The sequence below is a fragment of the Podarcis gaigeae genome (genome assembly GCF_964106915.1).
Source record: "Podarcis gaigeae genome assembly, chromosome: 4".
In the NCBI taxonomy this organism is placed as follows: Eukaryota; Metazoa; Chordata; class Lepidosauria; order Squamata; family Lacertidae; genus Podarcis; species Podarcis gaigeae.
In genome coordinates this window covers 101,563,032-101,581,101 of record NC_139677.1, presented here as the reverse complement: position 1 = coordinate 101,581,101, position 18,070 = coordinate 101,563,032, and the positions used below count along the sequence as shown (strand labels likewise).

The following is an 18,070-nucleotide window of genomic DNA, read 5'->3' as shown; positions in this document are numbered from 1 at the left end:
ATCTGAGCCGAGAGGCAATTGGAGCCTTGCAATAGAGGCGGGGACCCTGCCAACCAGGTTTCAAAGATAGCCTTCGAAGGCCTCCTTCCTGGCCCTGTGGACTCTTCCCCCAGGCCAAATCTCTCACTAGTCCCGTCTCACGACCTCCTCACACGATTTCAGTTACCTGGAAAGCGTTCTTGAACCCTGACGGTGTCTTTGGCTTGCTGGGATGGAAGATACAAAGATTTGTGTCAGCAGAAACCTCTGCTTTTCGCGTAGCTGGAATGCAAGGTGAAGAGTCAAATCCATTGCTCCGCCCCCTTTTGCGTTTGGCCACACCCACTGCATGCTGGCCCCCAGAAACCTGCCCATGGGGGATTGTGGCCCTCAGACTGGAAAGAAAAAGATTACTTTCCCTGGGAACCCCTTTCCCCCAATGCCAGTGTGGAACACAGAACGTAATAATAATTTGCTTTCTGAGCATGTGCAGAGTGCTTTTGCCCCAGGAATCACAATCGGCCTGCAAATACCTGGATTTGAGATGGGAATTCCCAGCAGAAGTTTCTTCTGCTACTAACCAGCCTGCCTTTTTGTATTAGATATTTCATCAAGGGCCTTTCATACAATGATAATTCGCAGTTCTATATTGTTCCAGGGGTGCCATTTGATCACAAAAGTTATCAAATACAGTGGGAAAGGAAAACAGCAGCTGGAACTGTAATCCACAAACAGATACACACAGGGCCGGATTTAGGTTTGATGAGGCCCTAAGCCAGGGGTCAGCAACCTTTTTCAGCCATGGGCCGGTCCACTGTCCCTCAGACCTTGTGGGGCGCGAGACTATATGGGGGGGGGGAATGAATGAATTCCTATGCCCCACAAATAACCGAGAGATGCATTTTACATAAAAGGACACATTCTACTCATGTGAAAACACCAGGCAGGCCCCACAAATAACCCAGAGATGCATTTTAAATAAAAGGACACATTCTACTCATGTGAAAACACCAGGCAGGCCCCACAAATAACCGAGAGATGAATTTTACATAAAAGGACACATTCTACTCATGTGAAAACACCAGGCAGGCCCCACAAATAACCCAGAGATGCATTTTAAATAAAAGTACACATTCTACTCATGTGAAAACACCAGGCAGGCCCCACAAATAACCCCTCTAACAAAATAAGCCCTCTGCTCTTAGTTAGCCTACCCCTGTTCTAACCCTTTCATTGGCTGTGCATGCTTTTCTGTTCTGCAAACCCTGCGATGAAGGCTGGGTGTATCCAGTGCTGGATTTAAATATAAGCTAAACAAGCTATAGTTTAGGGCCCCACTCCCTTGGGGGCCCTCCAAAAAATAAAAGAAAAAAAATATCTGGATGCACATTTCCAAAACATAAGATAAAAAACAAATAAAATAAAACCTACAAACAGCAACAGTGTTCTGTGTTGTGTAAGCTCCTATTTGTTATGTGCAAATGGGTTTAGATACCTATTAGGTCCATAAATTACCATATAGCATATATTCAACACCAAAAACAGCGACCATTTGTTGTGGACAAAGGACAGCTGGACATATAAAGGGCCCCATTACCTTCAGTAGCTTAGAGGATGGGTAGGCAAACTAAGGCCCGGGGGCCAGATCCGACCCAATCGTCTTCTAAATCCGGCCCGTGGATGGTCTGGGAATCAGCGTGTTTTCACATGAGTAGAATGTGTCCTTTTATTTAAAATTCATCTCTGGGTTATTTGTGGGGCCTGCCTGGTGTTCTTACATGAGTAGATTGTGTGCTTTTATTTAAAATGCATCTCTGGGTTATTTGTGGGGCATAGGAATTTGTTCATCCCCCCCCCCAAAAAAATAGCCCCCCACAAAGTCTGAGGGACAGTGGACCAGCCCCCTGCTGAAAAAGTTTGCTGACCCCTGATAAAAAGCTATTCATCAGGAAATTTGTTTTAAGTTTTTAATGCGTGCTAAAACTCTAAGTCTAATTTTTTTTTTAATGGTTTAACCACATCAGTTAACAAACATGGATGCATATGCTATCATGTTACTGTTTCAGTTAAACAAATTGTTTAGTTGTTCAGGAAACGATTGCTTTGTCTCCTTCCGATAAAGCACAGCGGAAAAGTTGTCCAAATATAAACAGTTAACTTATTAAACATCACCATAATTTCATAATGATCGGTCTATGTTTTTCTAATCGCATAACCAAACCAGTCACTGTAAAAGCTACTCTGAAAATTTAGTACTCGGGGAAAAAGGAAACCTTCATCTGGTTGTAAATATTAAGATGATACCAGCAAGAACAAGTCTGTAAAAAAAAAAAAAAGATCTAAATCAAGGCTTACTGACTAGCGATTTAAATCGTGCAGCCAACCAAAGGGTCAGAAAATCAGATGGAGAATTTGGAGTACTGTATGAGCTTGATCAAGCAAAGGAGGGTGGCATCAATTCACAGAATTGTAGAATTGTAGATACGCAAGGGAACCCCAAAGGTCATCTAGCATGTTCAGGGGCACCCTCTCCTTCGTAAGTAGCTGCCTTGGCCGGATTGGGACCCAAACCCAGCCTCCCCTGTCCCCAGAAAAGTTTGCAAGAAAGCAGGGTGGATAAAAAAAAAATCAATGATTTTTAAAATATATATACAGTATATATAAAATTGGATTTTTTTACTTAAATCGGATTTTTTAAAATTTAAATTGGATTTTTAAAATAAAATGCTTTTGGAGGAAAAAACTTTCTAAAGGTAGTTTTCTACTTAAGTTACATTATAGTCCAAAGGCTATAATATCAGGAAATAAGGATTTGTTTTAAGTTTCTCATGTGTGCTAAAACTCAGTCTAAGTTTTTTTTTTAATTGTTTAACCATATTAGTTAACAAACATGGAGACTATGCTAAAATGTTATTGTTTCATTTAAATAAATTGTTTAGTTATCCAGGAAATGATTGTTTTTCTCCTTCCAATGAAGTACAGCGGAAAAGTTGTCCAAATATAAACAGTTAACTTATTAAACTTATTAAATCAGGCTGCCCCCAAGGAGGGTGGCATCAATTCATAGAATCGTAGAACTGTAGATACGCAAGGGAACCCCAAAGGTCATCTAGCTCAACCCCCGCAATGCGGGAATCACAGCTCAAGAATCCCTTGACACGTGTCCAGGGGGCAGCTCCATCCATTTGGGGCTGTTGGGGCATTCTAAGAAGATGAGGTTGGACTCCGACGCGCGAGAGGAGTCAACACGTGTCTGCATGTTCTGGGAGGGTGCACCCTCTCCTTCGTAAGGAGTTGCCTCGGCCGGATCGGGACCCAAATCCGCGATCCGCGTGTCCCCAGAGAAGCGCTTTCACACGAGACAGTGGGTCGCGTGTCCCAGCCAGCGCTTCGCCACAGCTGGGGGGAGGCAAACGGCTCGGGCGCTGAATCCGGGGCTGATGGTGATCCTCCCCGCGCCCGGCCTCAGTTTCCCCTGCGCGCTGCACCGGACTCACCTCCACCTGCTGCTGCTGCTCCAGAGGCGCCGGCTCACTCGCCTGCGGGATTCTGCGGCGGAGCGTCTGCCGGCAGCAGCCGCCTTGGGCGAGGCGAAGCCGGCCCTCCCCTTGGACAGGGGCCGTCCCTCCCTCCCTCCCTGGCAGGCAGCCCAAGCCCAAGCCGCCACCTGATCCCGCAGTCAGCCCTTTCCTGGGCAGAAATCCAACAGGTGGGAAGTTAAATTAATTGGAAACAGCTTGCAGATACTGAATTGGCTTAGGATTTTAGATAAGTTAAGTGATGAATTAATATGTTTAATTACAAATGAAAAGGCTTAAGGATGTTAATGTTCAAGTTAAATTTTAGAAGAACTGTGATTTGGAAAACCATTAAAAGGATATGCATTGATAATAATAATAATAATAATAATAATAATAATAATAATAATAATATCTTTATTGTCATTGCCCCCTCTCGGGGACAACGAAATTAAAATTCAACCAAGTGTTAAGTCACTTAACAATGTTAATAAGTGTAATTTTTAATAAGGTTATGATTTTGTTTGTTTATAATTTTGTGAAAATCAATTAAAAAAATTGGAATAAGAAGTCCAACAGGTGGGCCTTCACCTGTTGAACTTTTGCCTGGCGTGCGCTGCAAAACGACAACAACAAACCTATGGTTACCTGAAACATAAACACACAAGACGTAACCGGATGTACTTTTGAATAAATAAGGTATACCATTCATTGTATCAGATTGTAGATTTCAACGGAAGTCTCATAAAGTTCAAGGAAAAAGGCAGAAGACCCAGTGGATCAGTTCGTTCTCTAGTCGGTTCATGCATAAGGTCCATACATGTATACAGGTATCTATTCCACCTGTCTGTTCAAAGAGTCCAATCATCCACATGAAAGGTTGTTACAGTTCCACAGAATCCTTTCACAGAGTCCAAGACAAGGATTTATGGAATATTAGCCTTGTTTCGCCATCCTAGGCTTCATCAGTAGAACATGCTGTAGGTAAGGCAAATAAATGCAATATCGTAATCTCACAGCGCAGGAGAGATCTGCCGTTTGCATGTGTTTTCAGGATCCCATAGAGTCTGTGGCACATGAAAAACAAAAGCAAAAACTCTTATTCACGCTTACCTGGAGGTAAGTCCAGTGCTTTCTTTTTCTATATATATATATAAATGTTTAGTGGTACTATACTCTGATTTTGACTCAAGAAAACCACCATTTTATAGTTCAAATTGGGGGAAATGAATACAGTAAATGGACAAAAGTACAAAGATTCACAAAATGTTTAGGGATATGCGCAGTGCCGGATTTATGTATAAGCTAAACAAGCTATAGCTTGGAGCCCCACTCAGTTAAAATAATTAGTCGGATTGGAATATCTCTTTTGTTTAAGGTTAATTCTGGACATGACAGAAGAGGTAAAGGGTTTGGATGATCATAAAAGATGCCAGAGTCATTGATTAATGATAGGACCCACATAGGGGAGGATGGAAGTCCAGGAGATTCTTTGGAATCTTGTTTCTTGTTTCTATGATTTGTGATTGATATATCTCTGTAAAATTTTAAGTTGAAAAACCAAATAAATAAATTAGAGAGAGAGAGAAGAAAGTGCATAGTGCATAGTTAAACTGTGGAACTCCCTCCTGCAGCGCCAACTTGGGTGGCTTTAAAAGAGGATTAAACCATACAAGTGTATGGAAAAAATATGGAATAACAGATACAATTTTGCTTAAAATGTATATATAGGAAGTGCAGTGCAAGCGATGGAAGTCAATTAATGAAATTTTATTATTGAGATATCTGTAGAATAAATTCGGAAGAAATTCTTCCAACTTTTCTTCTTCTTTTTCTCCTTATTTCCCTTTTCCCTTTTCCTTTTCCTCCTTTTTTGTTCTTTTTTATATATGTGTGCTTATCTGAAACCTATATGTATGTATGCATTTGCAATATTTTGCTTATATTATGTAATAATCATGTTAAATAATTATTTTTTTAAAAAAAGAAACGTTTTCCAATCTTTTCTAAAAAAAATTTGTAAAAATAAGAAAAGATAAAAAAGAGGATTAAACAAACTCTAGGAGGAGAATTCTGCCAACGATGGCTCTGTTCTGCGCTCCACAATCGGAGGCAGCGATGCTTCGGAATCCCAGTTGATGGAAATCCACAGGGAGACGATTGCACTGGTGTCCGGATCCTGCTTGCTGGTTTTCCACAGAAAACTGTTCAGCCACTGTGAGATCAGGATGCTGGACAAGATCCGGCAGGCTCTTCTGATGTTACAATACGATACGATAATCTTTATTGTCATTGTTCCATACAGAACATCAAAATTGAAAAAATCTACATCAGACATTCAAAAACCAACAAGCCTGCTATCCCAGCTATCCCAACCTGCTTAGCCCCCTAAAAACTCTGATACTCCCATAATTAAATACAATATACTCCCATAGGCTAGTCCTAGTCTTTATAACCCTGGACCTTCTTCCAGAAGGCAGAAGCTGAAAGAGAACATTTCCGGGGTGCGCACTATCCTGCGCTATCTCTGCAGCTTTCTTGTGGCACCTGGAAACATAGATTTGATCCAAGGTGGGAAGACTGCACCCATTTATTCTTTCTGCAGTCTTTACAACCCTGGACAGCATTATTTTTTCCCTGCAGCTCCCAAACCATACACACAGACCATAAGTCAATATACTCTCCACAGTCCAATGGTAAAATGCCATCAACAGGTCCTTTGAGAGATTGTTCTCATGCTTTGCAACGTGCTTCTGGTCTCACTCCTGTTTGCCACACAGCAGGGTCCGCATCAGGCCTGCCCTGCAGTGGTGAGCATGGCGGTTGAGTGAGCATCAGAGTTTCACTTGATTGACATTTGTGCAGACATGTCCTAAGCCACCGCCTCAGTCCTTGTTTTATTTTTTCCTCCTGCAAGATGGCAGGGCTAAATTACTGCCTGGATTTATGAGTTAAATCTACAGTTGCGGTGCATATTTCAGGCTACATACCTGGAACGACTTACGCAATTGTGGGGCATGTCCCAGCTGCACTGGAAGGCCCTGACCTCATCTTCCCTCTGAACAGGAGCGGCCGCTCCCGTTCCTAGAAGCCATAAATGTGGCGCAATGGCATGGATGGGTTATTCTGCAATGGAGCAGAGGTCAAGAGACTCCTGGCTGTTTCGTGAAGCAACAATAGTGGCACATCTCAATCCTCAGAAACCACTAGTTCCGCTAGCTGAGAAAAATGGGGCTGATAAAATGCTTTTAAATGAAAGCGATCTGAGGTTGAGTTACGTTTGACCGAAAGCAGGAACCCCTGCAAGCGGTTTGGGGGTGCCTAGCCAGATCGGAGACATATAGTCCAATCCCAGATTTACGTAAAAGCTAAACAAACTATAGCTTAGGGCCACACTCCCTTGGGGCCCCCAAAAAAATTTAAAGGGGAAAAAAATGGATGTATATTTCCAAAATATAAGATAAAAAACAAATAAAATCAAACCTATAGACAGCTGCTATGGGACGTGGGTGGCGCTGTGGGTTAAACCACAGAGCCTAGGGCTTGCCAATCAGAAGGTCGGTGGTACGAATCCCCGCGACAGGGTGAGCTCCCGTTGCTCGGTCCCTGCTTCTGCCAACCTACCAGTTCAAAAGCACGTCAAAGTGCAAGTAGATAAATAGGTACAGCTCCGGCGGGAAGGTAAATGGTGTTTCCGTGCACTGCTCTGGTTTGCCATAAGTCGCTTAGTCGCTTAGGCACAGGGCAGCATCCCTGTTACATCCTCGAGGGAAGGGGAGCCATCCCACGCACACATGCCAAGTCACACACATACTGGCCAGCTCTTTGTCAGCATGAAGGAGGGGGAGCCATCCAGCCATCCTGCACAACACACTCACACACATACTGGTGAGCTCTCTGTCAGCAAGAGGGAAGGAGCTCTCCGTGCAATTGCCCATGGCTTTTTTTTGGGGGGGGGGGAGAAGAGTTGTTGAGCCTTTTTTACGGGGAGCTTTTTTTCCCTTTTAGGCTGGCGATCACTAAAGAACACACGATCTACTGGCGATTGACCAGAAACTTCCTGGCGATCAACCAGTAGATTGCAATCGACCTGTTGGACATGCCTGGTCTAGGTAATCGTGAACATTCCAACTCTTTATTCCAATCATTTCTTAAACTCTCTATATCAAACTTACTTGTTGATAATAAATACCTATAAAAAGTAAAAAAAAAAAAAAAAAGTCGCTTAGTCATGCTGGCCACATGACCCGGAAGCTGTACGCCGGCTCCCTCGACCAGTAAAGCGAGATGAGTGCCGCAACCCCAGAGTCGTCCGCGACTGGACCTAATGGTCAGGGGTACCTTTACCTTTACATACAGCAACAGTGTTTTGTGTTGTGTAGGCTCCTATGATGTAAGCCATGCTAGGCCTGCCAGCCTGCTCCCAAAAATATCACTAGTTTGCTCCTTTCTATATATAGGGTGCCTACATTCTGCATAGACTGGTTGCAAGGCAACATGTGCAAATGGCTTGAGATACCCATTAGGTCCATAAATTAGTATATCACATACATTCAACCACAAATAACAACAGGAACAATTGGTTGTTGACAAAGGACAGCTGGACATAAAAGGCCCCATTACCTTCCATAGCTTAGGGCCTCATCAAACCTAAATCTGGCCCTACATGCATATTTAGAATCAATGATTTGTAGAGTTGGAAGGGAGACCAACCCCCTGCAAGGCAGGAATTTACTTGGCAGTAAAGCCCACTTTTTTCAATGACGCTTACCTCCAGGTAACTGTGCACAGGATGAGGGACACAGGTGGCGCTGGGGTTAAACCACTGAGCCTTGGGCTTGCCGATCGGAAGGTCGGTGGTTCGAAACCCCACGACGGAGTGAGCTCCCGTTGCTCTGTCCCAGCTCCTGCCAACCTAGCAGTTCAAAAGCATGCCAGGGCAAGTAGATAAATAGGTACCACTCCGGTGGGAAGGTAAAAAACAAAAAACTGTGCACAGGATTGTAGCGCCCATGAGGCAAACCGGGATGAACCTCCGGCATCTTCTGAAAGATCTACTGTTTATAGGCAGGCCTTCACAATGAGTTTCTCTTTTTTAACCAACTCGTGATGATTTTTGTTATGTTTTATGGGTATTTGTATGAACTGATTATACAGCCACCCTGCAAGCCACAGCAATACACTTTATAAAAGTGTGGCTCATATATATTTAAATAAATGATGCTACTCTTTACTCAGGGACCCCTTGCAAATTGCTTGGATTATTGCCCACATTCCTGTGGGAAATTGACTATGAGCCTTAATGCCACTAACTCAAGAATCCCCAATTTTCTCTCAACAGAAGAAGCCTTAAGGAAACACAATTGCTGAAAGCTTTAAAAAGAACTCCACAACCCCCCCCCCCAAAAAAAACCCCATCATTGTACTCTTCTAAGTAGGCCACTGGCTATATGCCATGATTCTCTGGCCAAGCCTAACCTGGTATTAAAAAAACCAAACCCATATAATTCATTTAATAAATAACGTCAGATAAATCAAAGTGTCAAATGGTAGAGATGGGAAGGGCAGAAAGAGAGCATTATTCCCTGGAACGACATTTAGCTCCAGTTAAGGAGCAGAGGTGAAAGGGAAAGCCTTTTTAATCAGGGTTTTTGAACAAATGTTGACTTTGGACCTCTTCACTTCCATCTTAATACTTGTACACACATATTTTAAGAATCACCTTCTGATTGAGAAGCGATGCTCTAACATTTACAAGCTAGCCAGGTTTTTGCAGAGCTGAAACCTGTGAAGTTATAAAGGTTTGTAGCGATTCTTCAACACTTAAAAAAATATTTTTAGACCCTTCAGAAAAGCCCACTGTGAACTGTTTGCACCTTGAGAGTCACTTGCCTTCATAGCAATCTTCATGGTGATCCGTGTTCCCGGCTGTCTCCAACGAGGTGTCCAGTGGTGTTTGCTGCAAGTTCATGGGATTGGTTTCAATCAATGACGTGGACAAGTTCCTCGCAATGATGTGGCTAGCAGTGTGTCTGTCCCCTTGACCCTTTGGGCTTATTAAAGCCTGCCAAGGGGATGTGAGCGGGTGGATCTCGCATGTAGTCAATGTGTTAGGGAAGGAATGGTCTCAGCTGTCCCAAAAGACACCATGATCTCACCACTCCAGAAAATCTGTTGGTTGGTGTTGACCTTTAAACCCCTAAATGGCCTCGGCCCAATATACCTGAAGGAGCATCTCCACCCCCATTGTTCTGCCCGGACACTGAGGTCCAGCTCCAAGGGCCTTCTGGCGGTTCCCTCACTGCGAGAAGTGAGGTTACAGGGAACCAAGCAGAGGGCCTTCTTGGTGGTGGCGCCCGCCCGCCCTCCCATCAGATGTCAAACAACTACCTGACATTTAGAAGACATCTGAAGGGAAGTTTTTAATGTGTGACATTTTAATGTACAGTGGTACCTCAGGTTACATACGCTTCAGGTTACATACACTTCAGGTTACAGACTCCACCAACCCAGACATAGTGCTTCAGGTTAAGAACTTTGCTTCAGGATGAGAACAGAAATCGGGCTCCAGCGGCATGGCAGCAGCAGGAGGCCCCATTAGCTAAAGTGGTGCTTCAGGTTAAGAACGGACCTAAGGAACGAATTAAGTACTTAACCTGAGGTACCACTGTATTTTTAATCTTTCTTGGAAGCTGCCCAGAGTGGCTGGGGAAACCCAGCCAGATGGGCGGGGTACCAATAAATTACTACTACTACTACTACTACTACTGCCTAGTCCCAAAGACCCATCTCAAGAAGGTTTGTGACAGGGTTGTGGGGAAATACTTTCCAAGTACTCTTGGAACAGATTGTCTCGACGTCTTTCAATGTGGGTTCATGCCTAGTTATGGGGCCAAATTGGCTTTTTGGTCGCCTTCTCGAGAGGAGGATCATGTCTTTGTGGCATGGCTCCTTTCTGCACCATTTGGGGAAATATCAGACACCCAGAGCCACATGAGAAGTATTGCTATGCCTCTTCTCCCCACAACACTGTTGCCTTTCCAGAAGGGAAGAAGTACAGTGGTACCTTGTCTTAAGAACAGCTTAGTTTACAAACAACTTGGATTAAGAACGCTGCAAACCCGGAAGTATGTGTTTTGGTTTGCGAACTTTGCCTTGGAAGCAGAACACATTCCGCTTCCTGTTGAGTGTGTTCCATTTGTAAATCAAGTCCCCCACTGCTACGGAAAAGCATGCCTTGGTTTAAGAACGGACTTCCAGAACGGATTAAGTTCATAAACCAAGGTACCACTGTACTGTGTTCTCCTGCCTTATGGGCTGGGGGGTTCCCTTGTGATCTCCCCAAAAGGCAACATACATAAAGAAAGAAAAGTTTCCCACCCCATTCCTCCACCTGTATACAGGTATTTCTTTGTTATCCAGGAGGGATTCAGAAGCACAGGTGGAAAAACGTTTTGCCATTAGCCAAAAACATTTTTGCTCTGCCAAGCATTTTGAGAGAATACATTTTATTCGTTGTTGGGTCATGTGATCTTGTACGCTACCATTTTATGTTGTATGTTTTCAGTTTTATTTGTTGTGTGCTGCCACAGTATTATGTGCTATTACGGCTCATAAATACCGGTACCTTTATAGATACAAGAATAAAACGCTTCCTATGAGAGTAGTTGAGTGTCGACCATCAAACTTAGTTAGAACCTCCCATCTTTCCTGCTGCCAGACAGACCCAAATTTCCTTTTCCCCACACACTAATACTTGTCAGGTTAGGCTGCAGCCTCTGAATCCCAAAACATGTCTAGACATCCACCAGGGCCTCATCTGGCACCACCCAGCTATTATGAAAACCATTTTATTCTGGATGTGGGATTCTAGAATATCTTAGCCCTTGCAGATCAGAACTGCAATGACATTCGTAAGAATGCTGTCAAGTAGTGGAACTAATCTACTTATCTAGCATTCTTTAACCACCTCAGTTGTGACCACAGAAAGGGGACCTGAAAGCATGTTTCAGCTGTCCCAGAAGAAATATATATATGGCAGCCACTGGCCTTTCAATTAGAACAATGAAAATATTTCATATTAACTTGTCTCAGGAAGTCGTACGTACTCTTTAAGGCTGCAATCCTAAACCTATTTACTAGAGGAAGTCCTGTGGTTTACTTCTAAGTAAGCATTTTTCGGATCACATTGTATCGCCAGAATATAAATTTACCCTAGTCAATAAAGAGTGGAAATACTTGACAAGGACACCCACAGGAACAGTTGAATGACCCCCACTGAAAACCCACCTAACAAAGATGGCTTTATAGATTATTTATTCTGTTAGTTTACTGGGGGTGGGGGGAGAGGCGATTGGGAAAATTCAAAGTGTCTTAATCCATGTTAAGCGATCTCCAAACATTTTTTGGGGGGGAAACCTTCAACATGTTATCAGAGCGAACCCTGTTCCACTTCTACAATCATCTCTAATATCACGAGGTCTATATTCTTTCTCTGTATACAGTTGTACCTCAGGTTACATACACTTCAGGTTACAGACTCCGCTAACCCAGAAATAGTGCTTCAGGTTAAGAACTTTGCTTCAGGATAAGAACAGAAATCGTGCTCCGGTGGCGCAGCAGCAGCAGGAGGCCCCATTAGCTAAAGTGGTGCTTCAGGTTAAGAACAGTTTCAGGTTAAATACGGACCTCTGGAACGAATTAAGTACTTAACCCGAGGTACCACTGTACTTGATTCTGACCAAACTAAACCTCCTGTGGTATTTTTTGTTCCAGGAGACTTAGTTGGGTCAGAATTGAGTATATGAACCACCATAGCTGCTAGAGGGCTGTGAAAATTTGTCTCCAGGACTTTTTAGACTTGTCTACCCAGGTACTATCTGAAAATCTGAAACCAGAGGGGAACGTTGTGTTGCCAGATGTGAAATATATTGGCATTATCTTCAGCTCTCCTAACGGAAACAACTGAACAGAAACCCCATTACACCACAAACTTTGAACACCTTTAATACCATCACGGCTTCCTGGAAACCGTAGTTTATTTGAGATGCTGAACATTCCAATGGAAATTCCTTGGGACTCTCCTTTCACACAAAAGCAAAGTTCCCAGGACTGGCTGGGAAAGGAATCGCCAGCATTTCAAGTCTATGCAGCAGAATTGGGTTGGCCCAGTCTCTCCAGATGTTGTTGAACTCCAGTTCCTATCATCCCCAGCCCACACAGCTAATGGGATAATGGGAGTTGTAATGCAGTAATATCTGAAGGCAACACATTGGCAGCAGAAGACAAACCTCATACACAAAGGCATACAGAGATTTTCATGATTCAATAGATCTTCTGTTGGGAACAGCACTGTGTGTTCCTACGGAGCAGGCGGATATCAGGACAATTCATTCTCCCAAACTCCTAATTCTCTGTTGGAGATCCTTCTATCAAAGTGCACTTGAACACTTCTTGAAAGGCAGCCAGAAAAGGCTCTGTGGCTTCTTCAACTGAGACGTGTCTCTGGAGTTCTCTGCTCAGAGAGGTCACCTCCTTCCCCTCCAGCCCACAAGGAACAATGTGGTCAAACCAGGTCAAGTCGGTGCAGCAGTTCAGAGCCAAACCATGCGAGGTGATATGCCTTCCGCAGTGGATGCCTGGAGAGCGAGACAAAAGAGATGCATTAAACTTACTGGGAAGGGAGAGCAGCCATCGATTTATCAAGCGCTGTGCCACAATACAGTGGTACCTTGGTTCTCAAACTTAATCTGTTCTGGAAGTCTGTTCCAAAACCAAAGCGTTCCAAAACCAAGGTGCACTTTCCCATAGAAAGTAATGCAAAATGGGTTAATCTGTTCCAGACTTTTAAAAACAACCGCTAAAACAGCAATTTAACATGGATTTTACTATCTAACAAGACCACTGATCCATAAAAATGAAAGCAATAAACAGTGTACTGCAGTCACACAATCAATCAATCAATCAATCAATCAGTAGCTGAACTGGGTTCCACGCAGACACAAAAACAAAACGAAGAGCCCCGCAAAAACAAAAATACAAAATAAATAGCAAAAACAGACAGACCTCAGTGTAACACTCAAATCGGAAGTGTGGCACTCAAATCAGAAGCGTAACACACAAAACGGAGCATTTCCAACTTCAGAAAAACATTCACAAACTGGAACACTTAACTTCCGGGTTTGCAGTGTTTGGGTTCCAAGTTGTTTGAGTACCAAGGCATGGAGTAACCTCAGAGTGAACACCTGAATAAATCAACTTCTAGCGAACTATTAACCCTGCACTTAAAAGGTAGCAAAATTTAAGATTAGGGCTGGAGTATTTAATTGACTCACCAGGGAAATGAATTAACTTACAAATAGTTTAATTGTCTAAAGGCTATCAGCATGTGTTAACGCTGTAAGTGGCAAGTCCGAATTTAAGAAAGGAATGTTCCCTCTAGTGTGTGTTTCTCTCACACACTGGAGGGAACAATTCTTCTAAGATGATGCCTAGAAGACATGTCTGCATCACCCAAAAGTGAACAAAAGATGCGTCTTCCTTCAGGATAGACGGATCGGTCCACCCCATGATATACTGTACAGCTGTAGATAGTGATAGATACAGGTATAGCCATAGATATACATAGATATACATATACCAGTAGATAGATATGAGATATAGATATAGATATATAGATAGATATAGATATAGACATATATATAGAAATAGAAATGGCTATGGCTATAGCTATAGCTAGATATAGAAAAAGACAGCCATATAGATAGGGATATAGAGATGGATATAGATATGGATATAGCCCTAGGTAGATATAAGACCGATATATACATACATACAGATATAGACATATATCTATATCTATATATATATATATAGACGTAGACATAGACATACACAGATAGATATGTATCTATATATGTTCATATCTATCTCTCTATATATCAGTTTGGGTATAGCCCTAGATAGATATAGATATACTGTAGAAATAGAAATAGAAATAGAAATAATAGAAATAGAAACAGAAATAGAAATAGATGTTGATAGCTAGAGAGAGAGAGAGAAAGAGAGAGAGAGAGAGAGAGAGAGAGAGAGAGAGAGAGAGATGGCTATAAATATAGACATAGATATAGCCCTAGGTAGATATGATATGATATATATAGAGAGAGAGTGAGAGCGAGAGATAGGTATAGAGATAGATATGGTTATAGATATGGATATAGATATAGCCCTAGGTAGATATAGAGATAGCCATATAGATAGATAGGGATATAGATGTGGGTATGGGTATAGCCCTTAGATACATATATAGATACAGATACAGATACAGATACAGATACAGATACAGATACAGATAGATAGATAGATAGATAGATAGATAGATAGATATGGAGAGAGAGATGGATATAGATATAGTCCTAGGTAGATATGATTTATACAGATGGATAGGTATAGAGATAGATATGGATATAGATGTGGATATGGGTATAGCCCTAGGTACATATAAATAGCCATAGATACATATACAAAGAGAGAGAGAGAGATGGATATATAGAGATAACCCGAGAGAGAGAGAGAGAGAGAGAGAGAGAGAGAGAGAGAGAGAGAGAGAGATGGCTATAAATATAGACATAGATATAGCCCTAGGTAGATATGATATGATATATATAGAGAGAGAGTGAGAGCGAGAGATAGGTATAGAGATAGATATGGTTATAGATATGGATATAGATATAGCCCTAGGTAGATATAGAGATAGCCATATAGATAGATAGGGATATAGATGTGGGTATGGGTATAGCCCTTAGATACATATATAGATACAGATACCCATAGATAGATAGATAGATAGATAGATAGATAGATAGATAGATAGATAGATATGGAGAGAGAGATGGATATAGATATAGTCCTAGGTAGATATGATTTATACAGATGGATAGGTATAGAGATAGATATGGATATAGATGTGGATATGGGTATAGCCCTAGGTACATATAGATAGCCATAGATACATATACAAAGAGAGAGAGAGAGATGGATATATAGAGATAACCCGAGAGAGAGAGAGAGAGAGAGAGAGAGAGAGAGAGAGAGAGATGGCTATAAATATAGACATAGATATAGCCCTAGGTAGATATGATATGATATATATAGAGAGAGAGTGAGAGCGAGAGATAGGTATAGAGATAGATATGGTTATAGATATGGATATAGATATAGCCCTAGGTAGATATAGAGATAGCCATATAGATAGATAGGGATATAGATGTGGGTATGGGTATAGCCCTTAGATACATATATAGATACAGATACCCATAGATAGATAGATAGATAGATAGATAGATAGATAGATAGATAGATAGATAGATATGGAGAGAGAGATGGATATAGATATAGTCCTAGGTAGATATGATTTATACAGATGGATAGGTATAGAGATAGATATGGATATAGATGTGGATATGGGTATAGCCCTAGGTACATATAGATAGCCATAGATACATATACAAAGAGAGAGAGAGAGATGGATATATAGAGATAACCCGAGAGAGAGAGAGAGAGATAAACACACACACACACACACACACACAAACATATATATATACATATATATACACACACACACATATATAGCAAAATATAGACAAGTATATATATATAGACAGATATATATAGAGAGAGGTGTGTGTGTGTATATATATAGAGAGAGAGAGAGAGGGGGGGGGTATAGCGATAGATATGGTTATAGACATGGTTACGGGTATAGCCCTAGGTAGACAGAGCTATGCCTCTGGAGGAGAGAGATTTCTCTCCTCTCACCCACCGATGGCGCAGACCTTCCTCCCTCGGAGCCAGACGCCGGTGCAGGGCGGGGGCAGAGCGGCGGCTTGCGGGAGGCCGAGCCTGCGGCAGGCGGCCACGGCCACGCTCTCCAGGGCGGCCACGTAGCCCCGCACGGGCAGCCCGAAGCGCCGCAGGTCCAGCACCGGGTAGGCCACCAGCTGGCCGGGCCCGTGGAAGGTGGCCAGGCCGCCGCGGGGGACGCGCTCGAAGCCGGCGCCCAGCGCCCTCAGCCGACGCTCCTCCTCCTCCGAGGCCGAGGCCCGCCGGGCGTCCAGGCCGCGCAGCCCCACCGTGAAGACGGGGCCCGACGGCTCCCACAGCAGCAGGCGGTGCGGCGCCTCAGAGGAGGGGGAGGCCGAGGCCTCGCGGTGGCGCCTCACGCAGCGGCCCTGCGCCGCCAGGGAGTCCAGGTAGGCCGCGCGGCCTAGGCGCAGCACCCGCACCGCGGGGTCTGCCGCGCACGGAGGCCGCATTCGGCAGCAGGGGTCCGGGGTACGGAGGAGGAGGAGAAGGGCAGAGGCGGATACCCCGGCTTCGGAGGAAGAAGGAAGGGGAAGTTCTGGCGCAGGCCGCGAGAGGGCTCCTGGGCGCATGCAGAGTGCAGAGTGCAGACGACGAAGCCTGGGGGTGGGGGGTTTATTTTGGCTGCGGCTGCTACTGATGGCAATAATAAATAAGTGATAATAATGTAGTATAGTATCAGTGTTGTTGTTGTTATTAATATATGAATAAATATTATTAGGCGGTGTATAAATTAATAATAATAACAGCTGCTACTGATGATGATAATAATTATATAGTATAGTATCATAATGTTATTATGAATATATGAATAAATATTATTAGGTGATGTATAAATTAATAATAATAACAGCTGCTAATGATGATAATAATTAATAACAATATTATAGTATAGTATCATAATAGTGTTATTAGTATGAATATATGAATAAACATTATTATTAGGTGGTGTATAAATTAATAATAATAATAGCTGCTACTGATGAAAATAATAACAATAATATAGTATAGTATCATAATAATGTTATTATTATGAATATATGAATAAATATTATTAGTATTAGGTGATGTATAAATTAATAACAGCTGCTAATGATGATAATAATTAATAACAATATTATAGTATAGTATCATAGTGTTATTATGATGAATATATGAATAAACATTGCTATTAGGTGGTGTATAAATTAATAATAATAATAGCTGCTACTGATGATAATAATAAATTATTATTAATAATAATAACAGCTGCTACTGATGATAATAAATTAATAATAATAATAGTAACAGCTGCTACTGATGATAATAATAAATTAATAGTAATAATATAATATACTATACAGTGGTACCTCGGGATGCGAATGGGATACGTTCCAGAGCCCCTTCGCATCCTGAACAGAACGTGAGACGTGTCTGTGCGTGTGCAGGTCGCGTTTCGCCGCTTCCGCACATGCGCGTGACATCAGTTTGACCGTCTACGCATGCGCGAGCATGCTCCATTGTTTCCAGGTCACCGTGGAGAGCAACCCGAAAATACTTATCCTGAAGCGTATATATCTCGAGGTATGACTGTAATAGTATAACAACAACAACAATAATAAATCTATGAATAAATATTATTATTAGGCAGCATATAAATTAATAATAATAACAATAATCAGTGTTGGGGTTTTTTTGCAGAAATATTGCGAAAGAAAAACCATATGTAT

The 18,070-nt window shown here is 42.4% G+C and overlaps 2 protein-coding genes and 1 long non-coding RNA gene across 5 annotated transcripts in view; 1 reads left to right on the top strand and 2 right to left on the bottom strand.

Annotated features, from left to right (window-relative positions):
* The window catches only part of KCNE3 (potassium voltage-gated channel subfamily E regulatory subunit 3), a 29,836-nt gene extending 26,229 nt beyond the window's left edge, over positions 1–3,607 (bottom strand). Inside the window, exons 1-2 of one of the 3 annotated variants that reach the window (XM_083737599.1) lie at positions 3,477–3,607; positions 167–261 (exon numbers count right to left, since the gene is read on the bottom strand). The gene's annotated coding sequence lies outside the window, so the exon portion shown is untranslated. The remainder of the gene's footprint in view (positions 1–166; positions 262–3,476) is intronic. The other 2 variants (XM_083737601.1, XM_083737600.1) reach the window with 2 other exon arrangements.
* A 7,223-nt stretch (positions 3,608–10,830) lies between these two features.
* LOC310843969 overlaps positions 10,831–18,070 on the top strand; it is a 336,267-nt gene continuing 329,027 nt past the window's right edge. Inside the window, exon 1 of the long non-coding RNA XR_014563837.1 lies at positions 10,831–12,028. This is a non-coding gene — a long non-coding RNA (uncharacterized lncRNA). The remainder of the gene's footprint in view (positions 12,029–18,070) is intronic.
* Positions 12,488–16,849, bottom strand: LIPT2 (lipoyl(octanoyl) transferase 2). The gene is made up of 2 exons (XM_083737419.1): positions 16,321–16,849; positions 12,488–13,135 (listed from the first exon to the last, which is right to left on the bottom strand). Exons 1-2 carry the CDS (start codon positions 16,811–16,813, stop codon positions 12,903–12,905), a joined length of 726 nt encoding a protein of 241 aa, XP_083593545.1. The 5' UTR covers positions 16,814–16,849; the 3' UTR covers positions 12,488–12,902.